Source organism: Procambarus clarkii, chromosome 54 (genome assembly GCF_040958095.1).
Source record: "Procambarus clarkii isolate CNS0578487 chromosome 54, FALCON_Pclarkii_2.0, whole genome shotgun sequence".
NCBI classification, from domain to species: Eukaryota; Metazoa; Arthropoda; class Malacostraca; order Decapoda; family Cambaridae; genus Procambarus; species Procambarus clarkii.
Window position 1 is genome coordinate 15,204,592 of NC_091203.1, and position 23,087 is coordinate 15,227,678.

General features: G+C 46.6%; 2 protein-coding genes across 2 annotated transcripts in view; one reads left to right on the forward strand and one right to left on the reverse strand.

Moving 5' to 3' along the window:
- Positions 1-23,087, forward strand: part of LOC138352621 (uncharacterized) — a 55,784-nt gene that overhangs the window by 16,057 nt on the left and 16,640 nt on the right. The gene's annotated exons all lie outside the window — the stretch shown is intronic.
- LOC138352622 (uncharacterized) lies at positions 11,348-16,085 on the reverse strand. The gene is made up of 5 exons (XM_069305120.1): positions 16,002-16,085; positions 12,116-12,157; positions 11,952-12,035; positions 11,578-11,871; positions 11,348-11,500 (listed from the first exon to the last, which is right to left on the reverse strand). Exons 2-5 carry the CDS (start codon positions 12,155-12,157, stop codon positions 11,387-11,389), a joined length of 534 nt encoding a protein of 177 aa, XP_069161221.1. The 5' UTR covers positions 16,002-16,085; the 3' UTR covers positions 11,348-11,386.

Sequence of the window (23,087 nt, forward strand, 5' to 3'; positions counted from 1 at the left end):
GTGACTCGGATACTTTTGATATCGTTCGCCTTATGCGTTTTTGTTCTCGTATTGGCATCCTTGGTGATATTTAGCGCCCTCTGATTATTTTGCGTACTTGGTGCTACATAGCATTCCCGGTTTGGTGCCTTCTTTTGATAATTACTTACTTACTTACGCTTCTGACTTAAAGAGACTGGTGTCCCAGCAACTACGTACTGGGCAACGGATTCCAGTGTCTCAAAAGGAGAAGCTGAACGAGAGCACACACGACGGCCGTTAGGAGAGCGATGGACATCCGCCTGCACCGACAGGCGGCGGGGAGAGCCGATAGATGGAGGAAGTGGATGGGAAGGAGGATCGGAGGGAGACTAGGAAGAAGACACAGGAAACATGACAGACCGGGTAGAAAGAAGGGGAACCCCAGACAGAGGACCAGGAGGGGGACCCCTCAGGACAGAACGCAAAGGAACAGAGGAGTGGGCAGTGGGCATATCAGGGTCCAAGGCCCGGAAACGGTTGTGAGTCTGAGGAAGGCGGGAAGGACGAGGAGAGGAAGAGCGCAACACGCGAGCATAAGAGATATTAGCATAAGGCGGGAGCCGGCGAACCTGGCGTCTCGCCTCAGGAAAAGATAAACGCTCCCAGTGCTTCAAGCTGAGGATGGTTGCCTCAAGCTTGTAATGGACACACGCACGGGAGAAGGTAGGATGGGCCTCACCGCAGTTGAGGCAACGAGCCTGGGGAGAAGTGCACTCCGACTTAGAGTGACCTTCGCCACCACACAAAGGACACAGACAGTCCCGGAGCAGCGGAGGGCACCATGCCCAAACCTCCAGCACTTGTTACAGAGCCGAGGAGAAGGAATGTACTCCTGGACAGAGCACCTGGCACCAGCAGGAATGACAGAGGGTGGAAGGGTCCTACTATCAAAGGTAATCTTCACAACCCGGAGGGGTTGACGGCGACTACCACGAGGGGGACTAGTAAACGTGTCTACCTGGAGAATAGAATGGCCCTGTGCAGCAAGAATATGTCAAATATCGTCGTGTCAGTCGCGCAGGTCCCGAACACCGGTCGCAACATGGGGCAGGAGCAGAATGCCAACACTGGCATTCAACCGAGCGTTCTTCGAGACCCGAACGGGGGTCTCGCCAAGGCAGGATAAGGCAGCCTAGCGGGAAGCAGCATCCTGAGAAGGAGCAGCAACGACACGTGTACCGAGACTTCTGAGGTTGAAAGTAATCGAGGCATCCACGGAATCAACGAGATGTCGATGGAGGGAGAAATCGTCAGGAGGCGCAGAATCAAGAGGGAGATCAAAATATTTGGCCCACGAAGCGGGACCAAACAAGGCCTGATAAGTAGCAGAACTGGAAGGAATCGAGCGAGGGCGGCCGTGACGAGGACGGCGGTGAGAACCCCCAGAGGGGGGTTAAAAGGCGCAGTAGTTACAACTAGAGATGGAGCCGCGCCAGGGGGACGAGGTAGTCACCACTGGGGGCTTGGGTCTCGACCCAACCACAGAGGGAGGGAGGGGAGCCAGGGAAAGGAGTCAGAGGCCAAAGGAGGAGCAAGGTCGGGGCCCAATGCAGCGGAGGCTACAGAGCCCGGTCTTCCAACACGGACCGACCCGGGGGGGGCTTGGTCGCCCACCCCCACGAACCCGAGAAGGTAAAGCAGAAAGTCAAAACAGGGGTTATGACGAAAAGGAAAATTTATTCACGAATGTGCCCCCACACCCACCATGGAGCCACAATTAGAGGCAGGACACCCAACAAGAAGCTATCGCCGATCTTGCCGGGGCCTCCTAGGGGTGCGTCGTGAGTATACGCCCCAAAACGCCACCTTAAGAACCGACAGTCCGTCGAGATCGGGTTCAGTGATGAAAGGGGGATTGACAATATAAGGTTCCCCTCGCTCTCTACGTCGGGTACTACAGTTCTACGGGTGCAAGAGTATGCCTCCTCCAGCACCCGGGCGTCAAAATAGAAGAAGTCCAAGGGAAGAACCAGAACAAAAGGTCGGCAGGAAACGGCAAGCAGATAGGAGAAGTAAGTAAGTAATTATCAAAAGAAGGCACCAAACCGGGAAGGCTATGTAGCACCATCAAATACGCAAAATAATCAGAGGGCGCTAAATATCACCAAGGATGCCAATACGAGAACAAAAACGCATAAGGCGAACGATATCAAAAGTATCCGAGTCACCAAGAATTCTATCGAGGGACAGGTGACCGCGAGGGGCGGTCGGAAAGCAAGACACACGCTCGTCCTGGAAGTCAGGACATTCAAGAAGGACATGCACGACCGTAAGAGGGACAATGCAACTAGGACAATAAGGAGCAGGGCGGCGCTCCATCAAGTGACCATGGGTTAAGCGAGTATGGCCAATACGCAACCTCGCTAGAGCTGTTTCCCACCGCCGGTTACGGTGGAAGGAGGACGGCCACGAGGAAACACAACATTTAAGAGTACGTAGGTTGTTACCAGTAACAGACAACCAAGAAGCCTGCCAACGGGCAAGGACTGAGGAATGGATAACCGGGTAAAAGTCTGAATACGGAATGCCTTTACGAGAGATGGGACAAGAGCGGACAGCTTCCTTAGCGGCAGCATCCGCACGCTCATTTAAAGACACGCCAATATGGCTGGGAACCCAACAAAACTCAACCGACTTAAATTTACTGTGAACGAGAAACAGCCAATGCTGGATCTCGACAACTACCGGATGAACTGGATTAAAGCACCCGAGAGCCATGAGGGCACTACGAGAGTCAACAACAACCACAAAGGAAGACTGACAACGAGAAAGCAGGAGACGAAGAGCATAGAGAATAGCATAAAGTTCCGCTGTAAAGATGCTAGTCTCCGGAGGCAAGCGACACATATAAGTGCGATCAGGAAAAACAACAGAGTAGCCAACACCGTCCGCTGACTTAGACCCATCGGTGAAGACAGAAACGGAGCGGGAGTGAGAAGAAAAGTGCTCGAGGAAAAGGCGTTTTAGAACTGTAGGAGGGGTAAAAGCTTTAGTGATACGAGTCAAGGATGTACAAAACCGCGGAAGAGGGACCCTCCACGGGGGCAAAGAAGGAACAACACGAGGAGAAACATCAGAAATACGAACGGAAAGAGAATCCTGCAGGCGAGATAACCGGACAGAAAGAGGGAGGTGGTGAAGAGGAACAGGAACCGCAGGAGGGGTAAAAGTTAAAGCACGACAGAGACGAGAGGAAGGATGTTGCAAGGACCGCGCAAGATAGCGAAGACAGTAGCGATCACGGCGGTCCTGGAGAGACAGGAAGCCAGTGTCAACATACAAGCTAAGGACGGGAGTCGAACGAAAGGCACCAGAACTGAGGCGCAACCCAGTATGGTGCAAAGCATCAAGACGGCGAAGAGTAGAAGGCTAAGCAGACGAGTAAGCAGGGCAACCATAATCGAGCTTAGACAGGACGAGAGAGGAATGTAAAGCAAGGAGAGTGCGCCTATCTGCCCCCCAAGAAGTATGGGACAAGACCCGAAGGAGGGTAAGGGACTTAGAGCACTCAACACGGAGGTAAGAGATATGGGGAGACCAAGACAAACGAGTGTCAAGGAATAACCCCAAAAGCTTCGCGGAATCTTTGTATTCAAGGGGATGACCATAAAGTGACAAAGAGGGACGAAGAACAACCCGTTTCCGCGTAAAAGTCATGGCACAAGTCTTAGAAGTAGAGAACTTGAAGCCATGACCTGTGGCCCAAGACGACACGGCATCAATCGCAAGTTGAAGCCGGCGTTGAAGGAGAGGCGAATCATCACCCTGACAACAAAGGGTAAGATCATCGACATAGAGAGCGGAGAAGACACCAGAAGGAAGAGAGGAAAGAAGACCATTGAGGGCAACCAGAAAAAGAGTAGTGCTCAGAACACTACCCTGGGGCACACCTTCGTATTGCTGAAAAGAGGGAGAGAGAGCGGTACCAAGGCGCACCCGAAAGGAACGACGAGAGAGGAAGCTGCGGAGAAAGAGAGGGAGATGACCACGAAGGCCAAAAGAATGAAGTTGAGATAGGATATGATAACGCCAAGTGGTGTCGTAAGCCTTTTCTAGGTCAAAAAGGACGGCAACAACGGAGGTCTTCGCAGCAAAAGCAGTACGTATATAGACCTCCAAGTTCACCAGGACATCTGTCGTGCTGCGGCACTTGCGGAAACCAAATTGAGAAGGGGAGAGGAGGTGATGGTGTTCCAGGAACCACATCAGACGAACGTTAACCATACGTTCAAAGAGTTTGCAGACACAACTTGTGAGAGCAATAGGGCGAAAGTCCTTAGGGGAAGTACCCAGAGACGCCGGTTTGCGAACAGGGAGGACAACGGCATCGAGCCAGTCCTCAGGGACTGACGACGACTCCCAGATCCGATTATACAGACTCAGCAAATACTGAGACGTGCTCGGAGGGAGATGGCGAAGCATCTCATAATGAATACCATCGGAGCCCGCCGCCGTAGAACCGCAGAGGGCCAGGGCAGAACGAAGTTCAGAGAGAGAGAAGGGATCATTATAGGGAAGCTGAAGATGAGTGCAGAAATCTAAAGGACGAGACTCAAGGACAGGTTTACGAAGAAGGAAAGATTGGGGAAGATGAAGACCAGAGCTAACAGAAGAAAAGTGGGAACCCAGTTCGGAAGCGACCTGCAACGGGTCCGCCACAAGAGTATCATGGAGGTGAAGGACCGGTGAAACATCGGGAACGAACTTACCCGCTATCTTGCGGATACGCTTCCAGATCTGGGCCAGAGGGGTTTCGGACGTAATTGTCGAGACATAAGATGCCCAACATTCACGTTTAGCCGTACGGATGGCCCTACGGGCCACCGCACTCGCTTTCCGAAAGAAAAGAAAAGAATCGGTCGTCTGCCTACGGCGGTGCTTCTTCCAGGCTGCACGCTTACAGCGGACAGCCCGAGCACAGTCCGCATTCCACCAGGGAACGCACTTCCGTGGACCCCGAGAGGAAGAGCGAGGAATAGAGCGGAGGGCAGCGTCGAAGACAGTGTCACGAAAAAGGAGGAGAGCGCGAGAGAGGGGCAGAAGGGAGAGGTCAGAGAGAGTAGCACTGAGGGAAAATAGGGTCCAGTCCGCCTTAGCAAACTGCCACCTAGGGAAAGAGAGGGAAGGGCGAAAAGAGAAAAAGGAAACAAGGATGGGGAAATGATCACTTCCATGGAGGTCATCAAGAACCTGCCATGTGAAATCTAAGTAAAGAGAAGAAGAGCAGAGAGAAAGATCAAGACAAGAAAGGGTGCGAGTTCGAGAGTCCAAATGAGTGGGCTCACCAGAATTCAGAAGAGACAGGGAAGAAGAGAGGAGAAACGGCTCAAGGAGGCGACCCCGGGTATTCGTCAGAACGTCACCCCAAAGAGAATGACGACAATTGAAGTCACCCAGCAGGAGCACAGGCTCCGGCAAGGAGTCTAGGAGGTGTTTCAAATCAGGAAGAGAGAGCGGGACACTTGGGGGGGAGATAAATGGAACAAACTGTGTACCATTTCCCCACAAAGATACGAGCAGCAGAACAATGGAGAGGCGAAGGAAAAAGTAAAGGAACAAAGGGAACATCAGCCCGAATCAAGAGAGCAGAAGAATTAGAAGCCCCAGCAATGGCTGGGGGGGGGGGGAGAGAAAGGAATAGCCACGAAAACGACCAGGACGAGCACCAAGCATCGGCTCCTGGAGACAGACACAAAGGGGCGAAAACCGCGAAACCAGAAGTTGGAGTTCGAGGAAATTGGCGTAATAACCTCGAACGTTCCATTGAAGAATGGACAACGACGAGAAGAGAAAGGACAAAAACAGAGAACAAGGAAGAAACAAAGGCGAAAGACCAACAGAGCACGTTAAAGAATATCAGGGTCGGGATCAGGGTCAGCAAAGTCAGGGTTAGGGGGCATGGGTAAACTGAGCAAAGACGGAGGGAAGGAAACGGGAGAACAGATCAGAGGTGGGCGGGCAGCAGCAGCAGCAGCAGCAGCAGCAGCAGCAGCAGCAGCAGCAGCAGCAGCAGCAGCAGCAGCAGCAGCAGCAGCAGCAGCAGCAGCAGCAGCAGCAGCAGCAGCAGCAGCAGCAGCAGCAGCAGCAGCAGCAGCAGCAGCAGCAGCAGCAGCAGCAGCAGCAGCAGCAGCAGCAGCAGCAGCAGCAGCAGCAGCAGCAGCAGCAGCAGCAGCAGCAGCAGCAGCAGCAGCAGCAGCAGCAGCAGCAGCAGCAGCAGCAGCAGCAGCAGCAGCAGCAGCAGCAGCAGCAGCAGCAGCAGCAGCAGCAGCAGCAGCAGCAGCAGCAGCAGCAGCAGCAGCAGCAGCAGCAGCAGCAGCAGCAGCAGCAGCAGCAGCAGCAGCAGCAGCAGCAGCAGCAGCAGCAGCAGCAGCAGCAGCAGCAGCAGCAGCAGCAGCAGCAGCAGCAGCAGCAGCAGCAGCAGCAGCAGCAGCAGCAGCAGCAGCAGCAGCAGCAGCAGCAGCAGCAGCAGCAGCAGCAGCAGCAGCAGCAGCAGCAGCAGCAGCAGCAGCAGCAGCAGCAGCAGCAGCAGCAGCAGCAGCAGCAGCAGCAGCAGCAGCAGCAGCAGCAGCAGCAGCAGCAGCAGCAGCAGCAGCAGCAGCAGCAGCAGCAGCAGCAGCAGCAGCAGCAGCAGCAGCAGCAGCAGCAGCAGCAGCAGCAGCAGCAGCAGCAGCAGCAGCAGCAGCAGCAGCAGCAGCAGCAGCAGCAGCAGCAGCAGCAGCAGCAGCAGCAGCAGCAGCAGCAGCAGCAGCAGCAGCAGCAGCAGCAGCAGCAGCAGCAGCAGCAGCAGCAGCAGCAGCAGCAGCAGCAGCAGCAGCAGCAGCAGCAGCAGCAGCAGCAGCAGCAGCAGCAGCAGCAGCAGCAGCAGCAGCAGCAGCAGCAGCAGCAGCAGCAGCAGCAGCAGCAGCAGCAGCAGCAGCAGCAGCAGCAGCAGCAGCAGCAGCAGCAGCAGCAGCAGCAGCAGCAGCAGCAGCAGCAGCAGCAGCAGCAGCAGCAGCAGCAGCAGCAGCAGCAGCAGCAGCAGCAGCAGCAGCAGCAGCAGCAGCAGCAGCAGCAGCAGCAGCAGCAGCAGCAGCAGCAGCAGCAGCAGCAGCAGCAGCAGCAGCAGCAGCAGCAGCAGCAGCAGCAGCAGCAGCAGCAGCAGCAGCAGCAGCAGCAGCAGCAGCAGCAGCAGCAGCAGCAGCAGGCAGCAGGAGGAGGAGGAGGAGGAGGAGGAGGAGGAGGAGGAGGAGGAGGAGGAGGAGGAGGAGGAGGAGGAGGAGGAGGAGGAGGAGGAGGAGGAGGAGGAGGAGGAGGAGGAGGAGGAGGAGGAGGAGGAGGAGGAGGAGGAGGAGGAGGAGGAGGAGGAGGAGGAGGAGGAGGAGGAGGAGGAGGAGGAGGAGGAGGAGGAGGAGGAGGAGGAGGAGGAGGAGGAGGAGGAGGAGGAGGAGGAGGAGGAGGAGGAGGAGGAGGAGGAGGAGGAGGAGGAGGAGGAGGAGGAGGAGGAGGAGGAGGAGGAGGAGGAGGAGGAGGAGGAGGAGGAGGAGGAGGAGGAGGAGGAGGAGGAGGAGGAGGAGGAGGAGGAGGAGGAGGAGGAGGAGGAGGAGGAGGAGGAGGAGGAGGAGGAGCAGCAGCAGTCAAGGACAGCAGCAGGAAGAGGGGGAGTAGAAAGAGAGGAGCGCACCCCAGCAAGAGCAGCAACCGAAAGGGAAGCAGGGGCCAAAGAAACCACCATAGCAGGAACAGGGGGCGCAAGCACTGAAACGGGAGTGGAAGGAGCAACAGAGCCAGAAGGAGGAGCTGAGGAAGAAAGCGAAGCCTTCTTACCCGCCGGGGAAGAGGAAGGAGAGGAGCCAGGCTTACGCTTCTGACTTAAAGAGACCGGTGTCCCAGCAACTACGTACCGGGCAACGGATTCCAGTGTCTCAACAGGAGAAGCCGAACGAGAGCACACACGACGGCCGTTAGGAGAGCGATGGACATCCGCCCGCACCGACAGGCGGCGGGGAGAGCCGATAGATGGAGGAAGAGGATGGGAAGGAGGATCGGAGGGGGACGAGGAAGGAGACACAGAAGACACGACAGACCGGGTAGAAGGAAGGGGAACCCCAGACAGAGGACCAGGAGGAGGATCCTTCGGGAGAGAACCCAAAGGGACAGAGGAGGGGGCAGTGGGCGCATCAGGGTCCAAGGCCCGGAAACGGTTGTGAGTCTGAGGAAGGCGGGAAGGACGAGGAGAGGAAGAGCGCAACACGCGAGCATAAGAGATATTAGCATAAGGCGGGAGCCGGCGAACCTGGCGCCTCGCCTCAGGAAAAGATAAACGCTCCCGGTGCTTCAAGTTGAGGACGGCTGCCTCAAGCTTGTAATGGACACACGCACGGGAGAAGGTAGGATGGGCCTCACCGCAGTTGAGGCAACGAGCCTGGGGAGAAGCGCACTCCGACTTAGAGTGACCTTCGCCACCACACAAAGGACAGAGAGAGACAGTCCCGGAGCAGCGGAGGGCACCATGCCCAAACCTCCAGCACTTGTTGCAGAGCCGAGGAGAAGGAATGTACTCCTGGACAGAGCACCTGGCACCAGCAAGAATGACAGAGGGTGGAAGGGTCCTACCATCAAAGGTAATCTTCACAACCCGGAGGGGTTGACGGCGACTACCACGAGGGGGACGAGTAAACGTGTCCACCTGGAGAATAGAATGGCCCTGGGCAGCGAGGATATGTCGAATATCGTCGTGGCAGTCGCGTAGGTCCCGAACACCGGTCGCAACATGGGGCGGGAGCAAAATAGTGCCAACACTGGCATTCAACTGGACGTTCTTCGAGACCCGAACGGGGGTCTCGCCAAGGCAGGATAAGGCAGCCAAGCGGGAAGCAGCATCCTGAGAAGGAGCAGCAACGACACGCGTACCGAGACGAGTGGGGTTAAAAGTAATGGAGGCATCCACGGAATCAATGAGATGTCGATGAAGGGAGAAATCGTCAGGAGGCGCAGAATCAAGAGGGAGGAGATCAAAATATTTGGCCCACGAAGCGGGACCAAACAAGGCTTGATAGGTAGCAGAACTGGAAGGAATCGAGCGAGGGCGGCCGTGACGAGAACGGCGGTGAGAACCCCCAGAGAGAGAGGGGTTAAAAGGCGCAGTAGTAACAACTAGAGAAGGAGCCGCGCCAGGGGACGAGGTAGTCACCACTGGGGGCTTGGGGCTCGACCCAACCACAGAGGAGGGAGGGGAGCCAGGGGAAGGAGTCAGAGAGGCCAAAGGAGGAGCAAGGTCGGGGCCCAATGCAGCGGAGGCTACAGAGCCCGGTCTTCCAATACGGACCGACTCGGGGGCTTGGTCGCCCACCCCACGAGCCTGAAAAGGTAAGCCAGAAGCAGCCGAAACAGGGGTTATCATCTTGACGAAATTACGAATTCACTCACGAATGTGCCCCCACACCCACCATGGAGCCACAATTAGAGGCAGGACACCCAACAAGAAGCTATCGCCGATCTTGTCGGGGCCTCCTAGGGGTGCGTCGTGAGTATACGCCCCACAAACGCCACCTTAAGAAACCGACAGTCCGTCGAGATCGGGTTCAGTGATGAAAGTGGGATTGACAATAAAAGGTTCCCCTCGCTCTCTACGTCGGGTACTACAGTTCTACGGGTGCAAGAGTATGCCTCCTCAAGCACCCGGGGGTCAAAGTAGAAGAAGTCCAAGGGAAGAACCAGAACGAGCAAAAGGTCGGCAGGAAACGGCGAGCAGATAGGAGAAGAGGGGGGAGAAAAACGAAACAGAAGGAAAAGGAAAAGATGCCCAGCAGAATTGGAGAGGACGGCAGCAGGAGCACAAGGCTAGAAAAGGACAGAGGACTGTCCCAAGGAGCATCACACTCCGGCAGCCGCCCACTAAGCCCCCAGACGGCGACAACGAGCTGAGCGGGGAGGGGGACCCAACAAGAAGCTATCGCCGATCTTGCCGGGGCCTCCTAGGGTTGCGTCGTGAGTATACGCCCCAAAACGCCACCTTAAGAACCGACAGTCCGTCGAGATCGGGTTCAGTGATGAAAGGGGGATTGACAATAAAAGGTTCCCCTCGCTCTCTACGTCGGGTACTACAGTTCTACGGGTGCAAGAGTATGCCTCCTCCAGCACCCGGGCGTCAAAATAGAAGAAGTCCAAGGGAAGAACCAGAACAAAAGGTCGGCAGGAAACGGCAAGCAGATAGGAGAAGAGGAGGGGGGGGAGAAAACGAAACAGAAGGAAAAGGTGTCCAGCAGAATTGGAGAGGACGGCAGCAGGAGCACAAGGCTAGAAAAGGACAGGACTGTCCCAAGGAGCATCACACTCCCGCAGCCGCCCACTAAGCCCCCCCTCACGGCAACAACGAGCTGAGTAGGGGGTGTTGCTTGAAGTATGCTTTCAAAATTGCCAGAAATCATTATTTGTGTGTTTTTTGGTTAGATATATGTATATACATAACTTGTATATATAATATATATAGATATACATAGTTACACTATAAATGCCGTATAAGTTTTGAAGTAACACCATTTTCATCACTACGTGGCATTACAAAATTAGCACTTTACTGGTGTAAAGGGTTTCGAGGCTTCATGTACTAGCCGGACGAATCCAAATACAATTTTCATAATGTCATCGTTTTCGTCGCTTTTTACGCGATTAATTTTTTTGTTAGCCTCTTTCCTCTTGGGTCCAGTGACGCAGCTCCCTCTCTATTTAAAACGTCTTTTGTTGTATCACCTACTGCACTAACTGCAACAGGTTTTGCAGGCTCAGGATTGCCATCTATATTTTAGTACTTTTAATTGATATTACAATAGGTAAATATGCAATCAGTTAGATATTGTAAGAAATGAAAGAGACACTTCCATTATTTAAACATGTGCAGGTGAAGCTCTCCCCCACCCAGTTGTACACCCTTGAGTTAATCTCTACCACTGTAAGGGGGGATTGTCTACCCAGGTTGAAGAGCACTATTCTACATCATTGTGTTCTAGGAGTACTTAACATAGTACGTCCCGATAATGGTACAGATGAGACCAGAATTTCGTAGTTTCCAAATGCTCCGATATGGTGTTTGGTCATTACATCTTCAGCCACGAGAAAGCATCTTTTGAAGTAGTCACAGCCCTTATAACATTATGTATAAAATATATAATATATTATATACATATATAACTAAAATGTACGTTTGTCCACCGTTTAAAGTGATCGCACAAGTATAGACCAAATAACCCTAAGTGTTCTGTAGTAACTTTAATTCCTCAGTATAACTAATGTAATTTAAGTTTAAGTTGGTTTTGGTGCATAACCTTTTTTAAAGTAAAAAAAATCGTGATGGTTTATAACATACTTTTATTTCAGCATATACAATAAATTAAGCATAGTATCTGGCGGTGGTGGAAGTAACCGTAGTAGTTACAATTTGGGTGATGGTAGTTACTATATCCTGCACTAGTTCTTGGGTAGATATCACAGGGATCGTCTGGATCTGCAAATGCATATATTATTGACGTTTGTGTAATAAAGGTATCGCACACTTTCACAAGTTAAAGACTACATAGTTACCTCGTGAGTGACAGCCACGTGAGTGATGGTCTGCCAGTATTTAACAGTATCTGTTGTGGTGAAGAACTGACTGTAGACCGAGACCATTGTGCTCACTGGGTAGACCCCCACCGTAGCCGTCACCAACACTACCGGTGTGGAGGTGACCCTTATCACAGAGGTCACCGTCTGTGGCTGCTGGGGAACAAACTCCCATTGGGTGGTTGTCTGGGTGACTGTCAGGGTGATCGCCGTCTGCTCAGTAACCCAGACGTCAGAGGTTGTAGTCTCCCGCAGAGTGTGGGTCAGGGTAGTCTGGAATATTATACACCATTAACAAGTGTTAAAGTATTAATAACATGTTGGTTAAGAAAGGTAATGCCAGTGTTACCAACCTCAGTGGTGACGGTGGAGGTTGTGGGGGTGACGACTGGCAGGGGCGCATGGGTGCCGTAAGGTTGGTACGCCTGACCCTGGATCTATTGGGAAGCAATATTTTAGTCCCTTGTGAAATATTTTGCTTATTATGTCCAAGAGTACAGAGCAAAATGTTAATTACCTGGGCGATATAACCAAGGAAGAGTAGAGCAAGTGCCATCATCTGTACCGAAGAAGATAGTTTGCAATTAGATGCCAGACGCAATATTAGCCACTATGATCAAAGCTATCAGATTTTCTCAAAACTGAGCACACTAGAGGCAAGTCATGTTTAGACAACGAATGCAAGAAAAAGCTTTGAAACCATTAGTATGAAATTTTATGTAAATTAGGATTTTTGAAAACAGTCAATATATTATAGGTTGTTGAGAAGGTCGTCAGTAGTTTGAAGGGGATGGGGGGGTATGAGCCCATGCAGAGGAGTGTTAAAGGGAAGGATTTGCATGTGCCTAGAAATCAGATCATGTTCAGTTCAAAAGGTACAATATCGTGGCTTTAGTATTAACCAAACCACTAGAAATTGAGGAGACTACGTAGTTTGTCAGTCCTGGACCATTATCAGGTCTTGACGAGACGAGGGAGGCATGGTCATTGATAAAAGGCAAGAGGGGAGGACACCTAAATTCTAGAGGAAAACTAGAACAAGGAAAAAAGGTACGGAAGGCAGGGTGTAAAATTGGGTGCAATAGAAGAATGGGTATGAAAAAAATAGTTGCCGATGCGTAAAGCACGGAGGAAGATGGGAATAACAGAAGGAGGATTGTAGGAAAAGACAACTTCCATGCGGTCTTTGTAAACCATGTATAGAGGCAGGAATATGGACAGTTATGAACACTAGGAAAAAGGAGGGAATTTGATTCCTACTCAATTTTGAAATGGAAGGAGTCACATTGTTAATATAAAAGGAGAGGCCGTTAAAAGGTTAAGGTAAGGAGGCCATAAAGGAACGATATCAACATAGCGAAGCCAGAGGGACGAGTATCAATAAAGGGAAGAATAGTTTCGAAATATTCCATGTTCAGAGTGGCAAGAACAGGGTTAAAGGGGAAACCCACAGCGACATTGAAGTTCGAGATTAGCATTTATAGTTTAAAGAGAAGGCGTTAGTGAACAAGGCATCTGATTAAGAAAACTTTAGTAGAAAGCGGGTGAGGAAGACGTTCCTCAGTCGCCTTCCAAGGAAAGATTACATCAAAGTCAACTAGCTACATCAGGACTTTGTATTTTATAGAAGGGTTGCAGGTGCAGTCTTTCTCTGAAGTTCTGAGTGAGTGACGAAGGTGGGCAAGAGAAAGTGCCAAGATGAGGCATCCGAGTTACAGCTAACCAGGAGGCCAGAGGATAGCCGACGCCCCCCCCCCCTTTAAAAATGAATGATAGGATAAAGGAGCACGAGGTTTATGAGGCTTAGGTAGACCATAGAAATACTGAGAAGGTCAGATGAAACTTGTTACAAGATCGAAGTGAGGTGGACGAAGACTAGAGAGCTATCTCAGTTTGCGGTTGAGGAAAGTTTAAAGGCGATGCAAAGGGGTATAGGTGGAGTCAGAGCACGACATTTGCTTTTCACGAGGTAGTCCACACGGTTAAGGATATACCGAATCGCCTTTGTTGGAAAGATAAGATGCGCTATATTTCAGGGAGGCAAGGGCCAACTAGAAGCTATGTGGAAGGTGGCGTTTTAAAGATAAGCAATAGTCAAGAATGGAGATTAGGGTCCCCTAAAAACAGGGGAAGATTATTCTAGTTAGAATTTACAATGCTATCAAAGGAACCGAGGTCTATGTCAGAATGTGGGCCAGGGGAAGTAGAGAAAAAAAAAAGTACGAAAAGTTCTTACCGAGGGTGTAGAGAATGGAAGAAAGGCTGGCAAAAGTATTTGTCCGAAGGACTGAAATCGAACGTTGAAGTTATTTTAATCTACTTTATACTGGTCCAGGATGAACCAACCGTCTCCAAATTCTGGTGTGGTTTGGTTAACAGATCATGTTCGTTATAAACACGAGTGTTTAGAATATTCCATTAAATAGGCTTAGCCTTTTCATCAGAAATTTATAATGTCTAGTAAATATTTGGTATTTAAACGCAAGAGCCGTGTTAAATGTTTAAGCATTTCATTAAGTAATTGTTTGAAAAATATTAAAGCAAAAAATCAGCTCTAGCACAGTTCAAGTCACTCAAATTACATTTACAAAATATTAAAGTCCAATATCATATACTCTGGGCTTAAACCATTTAGGTTCAATGACCGACCGATATTATTCAGGCGAAGAACGCAACTTTTAGTTAATAGAAGCTGTCAATTGAAAGCTGTAAAAACCATTTTAAAGCGACTTTCTAGGTTCTCATCGGAGGTTATATTAAGCCACCTTAAATTATAGTAAATATTTCGAAACATAATTAGTACGACAATGCAAATTATAAGTATAGGCAGAAAATGCAAAAATAATAAATTAACTTTTACATTATGAATGCTAACATTAACCGGCCAAACGTTGCCGTAGCTCAGCAATGCATCTGCTTTGCAGAGCAACAGCAACCTTTTGTCCCCAAGTCCTACCCACCATTCGCCCCGTCACCGGTCTCCACGGCCTCCCCACTCCACCGTCCCCTTGACCTCCCCATAGTCCCAAACCCTTCATCGTTCCCCACCATTACCCCCCTACCTTGTCCCCTCATCCTCCCCACTACCACTTCTGTTCCCTCGTCATCGCCATTCCCCACTCCCTCGTCCGATGCCTTGCTAAATGGTCTGATGTTCATCAGAAAATTTGAAACCAAGTGATCATGTTCCCATCACTGAAATAAGAGACGGTTAAAAAATTAATGTAATTAAACAATTTAAGAATAAACTATGCTCGCGAAATGAACAGTATTGTTAACAGGTCAATTCTAACGCAATTCACACAAGTTAGAATGAAAATAAATCAAAATCCGAGATTTCAATCAATGTGATCAGAAACAAATAGAATTGCAACATTTACAATAGCAAGAGTGTTGCTCTTACATGCAAGAGATGGTACTGTTAAGAAGAGCATAATTTTTCCCGTCACAGGTGTGACATCTATACTTACGAATGGTAAACACAGATCAGTTCCAACACCGTCACAAAATTGAAAATAAAATTTAATCTAAATTAATGAAAATAAATTTTATCAATGACATCTGAAACATTGAAGTTGAATACTAGACATTTAGTATAGCATGAATGTTATGTGCAACAAACAACGCAGTTTTTCTAAAACGCATTTTTTTTACCAGTCACTGGGGTGGCATTTTTATAGTAGGTATATAAAGAGACGTACGTACTCAAATGCAACGTTGTGTTAAGGTTTCAAACCAATCGGTAAAGAGGTTTCTAGGATTTCCTTCGAATGAAAAAACCATGAGAAACATGGTTTCAGAAAAAAAACACTTTTGTCCTAACAGACGTGACATCTATATAGAATGTCTATAAAACCTGGCTTTATGCGAATGCAACTGAAAATTTCAAAGCAATCTTTAGAACTTTAGGAGATTAGCGATTTTGAACAAACAACATTTTCATTTATATAGATTTAGTCTGCTATCGAGTAGGGCTTTATCATTTAAGTTCCATTATACTTTGGAAGTAAACTACGCTACATCCATTTTAAATCCATTTTACTATATTTTTGGGAGAATTCATGTAGTGATGACAGTCTCAGGATTTTGAAGAAAAGCCATGTTACTAATGGTTAAATTAGCTTGCTAGGATTTCGCCTGACCACTATTGGTCAGACTCATTGTTAATGACAATTTTATTTGAAAAATATTTTATTCATAGTGCATTTGTACTACAAAAGCTGTAGATCCAGTTAAATACTATTAACTATAAATTATTCATGGCAACTAAATGATTAAAATATAACTAATAAAGAATAGAATCAATGCATGTTAAACTATCAATGACCCCGATTTTTATTTTACAGTAAACACACAACGATATCCTTAAATAAGTTAAAATTTACAATAAACTCGAAACTAACCTTTTACAACACTTAAAGCAGGACAGGAGGTACCACACAGACAACAGTGGATTGACTGAAGGTTGAAGGCGGGCCGGGCACCTCGTTGATTCAACACCAAACACTTTAGAGAAAAGGTAGAAGGTTCCCCACAAAAGATGCCAAGACCACCATAACAGCGCCATCTATTGACTGAACCGTCAGTTACGCTCCCAGTGGAACAAAATGGTGTGAAGGATCACGGACCATAAATTTGTATTTATTTGTATAATTTCAAATCAATCTGAGCGTTTCTATATTATACAAATATTGAAATAATTTTTGTTCCAGTTTTTTATCACGTTTCTGATTATAGCAGCAACACAATAATTTTTTTATGGATTATTTTCCTTTGTGTTAGAATATTTTATTATGAGCAGTTCTAACACTGTAAGCCTAAATGTATATATATACTACATTAGGCCTACTCTCACATTTTGACAGATCAATTCCTGTAAATTTAATGAACGTAAATGTGTATCAAATATGAATATAATATAAATTAAATTAAAATGCATTATTCACAAATGTCTGTATATCTACAGTTAGGTTAATTTACTCAAATGTACAGTAATTTGGTAACATAGTCGATGAATATAAAGTTATTGATCATTTCACACATTGCTTGAGTCATGTTACCTGTTGCTCTGGTCATGACACCCGTTGCTCTTGTCATGTCCCCTACTCTAAATGGACCACAAATTATACTGAAAATAAATAATACCTTATTTATCATATGTGACAAGATCATAATGTTTATATAAACACAAATCCCGCGTGAAACGTAAACAATAACATTACCCTTCTTATTGGGCAAGCCCAGCGTTGCCTACTATTGCAAACCATGCCTTGCCTACTGTGGTAAGCCCAGTCTTGCCTACTATGGCAAGCTGAGCCTTGCCTACTATGGCAAGTCCAGCATTGCCTACAATGACAAGCCCAGCTTTGCCAACTATGGCATGCCCAGCCTTACCAACTATGGCAAGCCCAGCCTTGCAAACTAGGCAAGCCCAGCCATGCCAACTAGGCAAGCCCTGCCTTGCCAACTATGGCAAGCCCAGCCTTGTCAACTAGACAAGCCCAACCTTACCTACTATGGCAAGCCCAGCCTTGACAACTAGGCAAACCTAGCCTTGCCTACTATGGCAAGCCCAGCCTTAGCAACTATGGCAAGCCCAGCCTTGTCAACTTGAGCAAGCCGCACTTGGCCAACTTGTGCAAGTTGAGCGTAGTGCAGGTCTAGGACAGGTCTCCGCTGATAAAGCGCTTCAATATAATATACTCCAGCCTGCTCAGTATGTTGGAAATTTCCAACACCGAATACAACACTGTTGTATTCTCATTACTTATTACTAACTCTACTAATTATTGTAGTGAGTAATATTAACACCACGTAGAATTCTCATGTACTAATAATTTCATCTGTGCAGTAGGCTAGAATTCTCACGTCATCCGACGCCAGTATTGCGTCAGATTTCCTTACAATAAACACATTATATCCAATGTATCTGAGAATTAAATTCGATTCTCTATAACCAAGGCATTCTGTGTGATAACTAATTACAGATAAATTGACTTCCAACTAAGAGCCGAATAGAGCGTTGGAGTCATAGCGATTATCGAGTAATAAAAGTTAACGTCACGAGTGAATGCCATGGGGAGACATTAATTCCTCTCCCTTATACGTTTACTATCACTAAACTGGCAAATAATAATATTTCCCTCTTCTAAATAATAAACCCGTCCAGTCTCCAACATTTCAAGCATAAATGCGAGAAATATTAATGTTCATGACAATAATTTGGTTTATGAACGCGGGACGCAGCGTGGGTGAGGAGGACCAAGCCAGTACACGTGGAGGGAAGCTCTGAGGCAGACCTACCCGTATTGTGCTCACGAGGAGACGCCATTGCCCAGCCATCAGGGTAGACGTTATCCATCCTCAGATGAAAGTCGCCACTGTGAGGCGTGAACAACTTTGCAGATAATATCTTCAACTGGTGCTGGTGTAACATAAGGAACCTTTTTAATCTGGTTCTTGACTACACGTGACCGGCCAGTGAAGCGCGCCATTATCCAGGATAGGCTGAAGCCAGAGCCTGGGGACGCGAATTTCGGCAATCTTACAACTTATACAGTACCCATATTAGCTAAGTATCTTATCTTTATTTGATGCATCTGGTAAAGTGTAGTGTAGTAGCTGGGTGATTGACCGTGACGACGCATGATAACACCAAACCACAGGTGATTACTTATTATCACCTGTAACTCTTAAATTCTTGAATATAGAGATTCAGTAGTTTAATTAGTTGCTACTGTAAATATTTGTCTTGCAGCCCGTGAGAAGAATTCTCCCTGCCGCCTTCTCCCATGTTAATCCATCCCATTCGTCAGCCAGCCGAGCCCAGGGATTTAGAGGAAGCGTCGTGGCTTACATAAAGGAATCGTCTTTAAGCTAAGATTCTTTGTATTCATTCATTAAATTTTCTGAATTACTTATATGCAGAATTCCTCTGGATTAACATGTGTTTATTGTGACTATCATTATTATACTTATAATCTATGTTCCCATTCATGGTAATGACATTAGTTTCACTATAATTCATAGGATTAGCTTATTATAATTTGGATTAGTGAACGAACCACACTAGTTCCTGGACGTACTGACTTCCAGTAATAACCCCCCAATGTAGGTGTTTGAGGGTTTGATTCATTTAATTATACAGCCCATTAATTATTTCTATGATCATATTCTCTAGTATTTTATCCATAGTTACTGGTTCATCTAGGAATTATCTAATGATCAGAAATTCTCAGTTTCCCTCTTTACTATAAAAGCGGGTGGTCCTTCGTAATTTAATTTACTACATTAATATTTAAATAATCAGATTCAAGCCCCAAATGTCCCACACAGTAAGCCTTTATGACAATGAACTCGTGGATCAACCTGGACGCCTGGCAAATGGCGGTCGTCTGTGTTATATCTTGTTTATCATGGCATTTGTTGGTATACACATATAGGTAATCTTAATGGGTGCCCAGTGGTTCCCTGGGTCGACTCGGGTACTGGGCTGGTTCCAAAAGATTGCACCAATTATGTGTTGGGAGCCCTGGTCGACCCTATGGTAGAGTCCATCTGGGCACCAAGAGGTTGGTTGATTCTCGTAATCCATCCTATCATTTTTCTGGCTGAAGCAATACTTGCTGGGTTATGCTCCCTAAACGTTAGGTCGTCGGACATCATTATTCCCAAATCATTGACATGCTGTTTTCCTACTATGGGCAGATTCGATTGTGTTTTGTACCCTGTATTATGTTTAAGATCCTCATTTTTGCAGTATCTGAGTACCTGGAATTTATCACCGTTAAACATCATGTTATTTTCTGCTCCCCAATCGAAAACTTTGTTAATATCTGTTTGTAGTTTATCAATGTCTTCAGCAGAGGTAATTTTCATGCTGATTTTTGTATCATCTGCAAAGGCTGACACGAAGCTGTGACTTGTGTTTTTGTCTATATCTGATATGAGAATAAGGAACAGCAGTGGTGCCAGGACTGTACCTTGAGGTACAGAGCTGCGCTCTTAAACTGCGCTCGCACTCGATTTTACTTGATTGACTGTTACTCTTTGTGTTCTGTTCGACAGGAAATTGAGTATCCAGCGTCCTACTTTACCAGTTATACCCATTGACCTTATTTTGTGTGCAATCACTCCAAGGTCACATTTGTCGAATGCCTTGCAAAATCTGTGTACACGACATCTGCTTTATGTTTTCCTCTAATGCCTCAGTGATTTTGTCATAGTGGTCAAGTAGCTGTGAGAGGCATGATCTTCCTGCTCTAAATCCATGTTGGCCTGGATTGTGGAGGTCATGAATCTAGTGACCTGACTCCTGATCACTCTCTCAAATACTTTTATTATGTGGGACATTAGTGCAACTGGTCTATAATTCTTTGCCAATGCTTTGCTACCACCCTTGTGTAGAGGGGCAATGTCTGCTGCTTTAAGCGCATCTGGTATCTCCCCTGTTTCCAAGCTCTTGCTCCACACTATACTGAGTGTCTGTGATACTGGCACTTTGCATTTCTTTATAAATATTGAATTCCATGAGTCTGGACCCGGGGCTGAGTGCATGTGCATATTGTCATTTTCTCATTCAAAATCTGCCACGCTCGTGTTGATATCAGTTATATTTACAGGTGTTTGAGTATCATTCATAAAGAAATTATCCGAATCTTCGACTTTCATGCTGAGTATCGGAGTGCTAAACATGTCCTCATACTGCTTTTTTAGGATTTCACTAATTTCTTTGTCCTCCTCAGTGTATGAACCTTCACTAATACGAATAGGTCCAATACTGGCAGTGGTTTTCGCTTTTGATTTAGCATATGTGAAGAAATATTTTGGGTTTTTCTTTATTTCTTGAATTGCTTTCTGTTCTAGTTGACTTTCTTCAGTCTGATAGGAATGCTTCAGTCTCTGTTCGATTTCTTCAATCTACCTGTTTAAATTATTTCTTCTCTGTATGGAGAGTCGTGTCTGCTTAAGCATTTCCGTTAATTTCTTTCTTCTTTTGTAATGTCGTCTGCGTTCTCTTTCTACATTGGACCTCTTTCTGGCTTTCCTCAAAGGAACATGTTTCAGAAAGACTTCATATGCTTCAGAAGTCAGTTTTTCTATTCCTTGTGTAGGATTATTATTTCTTAGAACATTTTCCCATTGAATGTTTGAAAGTTCCCTGTTTATATTCTCCCAGTCTATCCTCTTATTATTAAAATTGAATTTATTGAATAGCCCTTCTCGCTTTTTGTTTCTCTTGGGCGTACTACCATTAGTAATGTTAGTTTGCACTTCAATGAGCTTGTGGTCCGAGTACGTAGTGTCTGAGACAGTAATGTCTCTGATTAGCTCCTCATTGTTCGTGAATATCAGGTCCAGCGTGTTTTCGTTCTTAGTTGGTTTTGTAATCTGCTGACTGAGCGAGAATGTGTCACAGAATCTCAGTAGTTCTCTGACCTGTGGTTGGTTATTTCCAGGTTGGCTTCCTGCTATGATGTGATTGTTTACTATTCTCCTTTTTCAACTGGGTAGATTGAAGTCTCCAAGGAAGATGATATCTGGTACTGAGTTTGCTAGGTTATCAAGGATAACCAAGGCTATCAAGGATAACTCTATTTTGTGGATCTGTTCAGTGAATTCCTCAACTGTTGCATCTGGCGGTTTGTATATTAAAATAATAAGTAGATTCATATTTTCTACCTTGATTCCAAGTACCTCTACCACCTCATTGGACGAGTTCAGGAGCTCTGTGCATGCCAGCTCCTCTTTAATATACAGACCTACTCCTCCACTTGACCTAATTACTCTTGTCACATCTATGTAGATTATAATTCGGAATCCACATTTCACTATCCATGTGGTCTTTTGTGTGGGTTTTCTGTAAATGCACCAAATATTGAGTTCGATTCTATTAGGAGGCCATTTATGATCTTAATTTAACTTTATTTCTTGATTTTGGTTTCAAGCCTTGTATGTTTGCAAATATGAATGATTTCCCACATTGCATGTCACTTTTGGTGGGCTTTGGTAGTTCTCCCCCCCCCCCCCACTCTACCCCGGTCTAGGGTGTGTTGTTTTGGAAGGGATTCGTCCAGTTTTGGTAGTAGGACGGGTGTTGTGTGATGTAGTACCTGTGTGTTTGTTGATAATTTGTATTCCAGTCTTGTGGGTATCTCCCTTCCCCTCTGTAATCCTGTAGTGGTTCCATCTGATTGTTCCTCTCTCTTATATTTACTACTCTGTTTCTGCCTTCCTCTAAAAAAATTCAAGTAGTGTCATATTGATCTTCCCGTCTATAACGCTGTGTCCCTCTCACGTGGAATTTCTCCCTTCCCCTCTGTAATCCTCTAGTGGTTCCATCTGATTGTTCCTCTCTCTTATATTTACTACTCTGTTTCTGCCTTCCTCTAAAAAAATTCAAGTAATGTCATATTGATCTTCCCGTCTATAACGCTGTGTCCCTTTCACGTGGAATTCCCAACACTGAAGATTGTAGCATCTTTTGTCCCTAATTGAAAATTGACATTATTTAGGGTGAAAGTATCTACACCCTGATCCAAAACGGCATGTACCCCTCGCCAACATGTTCCTGCATTTTCGAGGATGCAGAAAATTGCATTTTGCTCGTAATTTTCCATATTTGCATATTCCTTTAGCGTAGAATTTGCAAATATGTTCCGGTTTGGCGTTTTTCAAGGTACTTATACCTGTGTCTGTCTTGTCTACATCTTTATTGGAGCCATCCCCGTCTTTCGTCCCAATTCCTTTATTTATGCACTGTCTCAATGTTGCTCTTATCGTTTATATTACCTGGCTCTGCAATATTGCTGTTATTTTGAACCACAATACCCTCTTCCTCCACACGACTGCTGCGATTCTCTAAACTATCTGTTCCTGAGTTTTTTTTTTCTTTTTATTTGTAAAACAGAGCAATTACAGCGTACAGTAACCATATAACAGGAAAACACAGAAGAACAAAGAACGCAGAATAACAACAACACATAACACGTAACACAGATCAACACAACACAAAAGTGAAAACAAAGAATAACATAAAACTCAAAAGAACACACACACACACAAACAAAGCAGCATTACCCAGATGGGGCGTGCCAAAAGCCTCAGGAATGACAAAAGCGCACAAAGAGCACAAGAAAACCAAGGGTAAACTATAAACAACGAATATACATATACACAATAACACAAACTAACACAAACACAAAACACACACACCATGCGCCACACCACACAACAGCAGACAACACACCACAGAATCGAGAACATAATAACAGAACATGGTAATATAACACTGGAAATACAACATAGTAAATAAAATGCAGGAAAATAACAAGGGAATACAACAAAGCAATACACAGCACAGTACATAGATCAAAAGAAACAGAACACATTTGCATTACATAGTAAAATATCAAAATAAAAAAATAAGAATTAAAGAATCGGTATAATACAAACCAACATTGGAACATAGAACACAGTAAATAGGACAC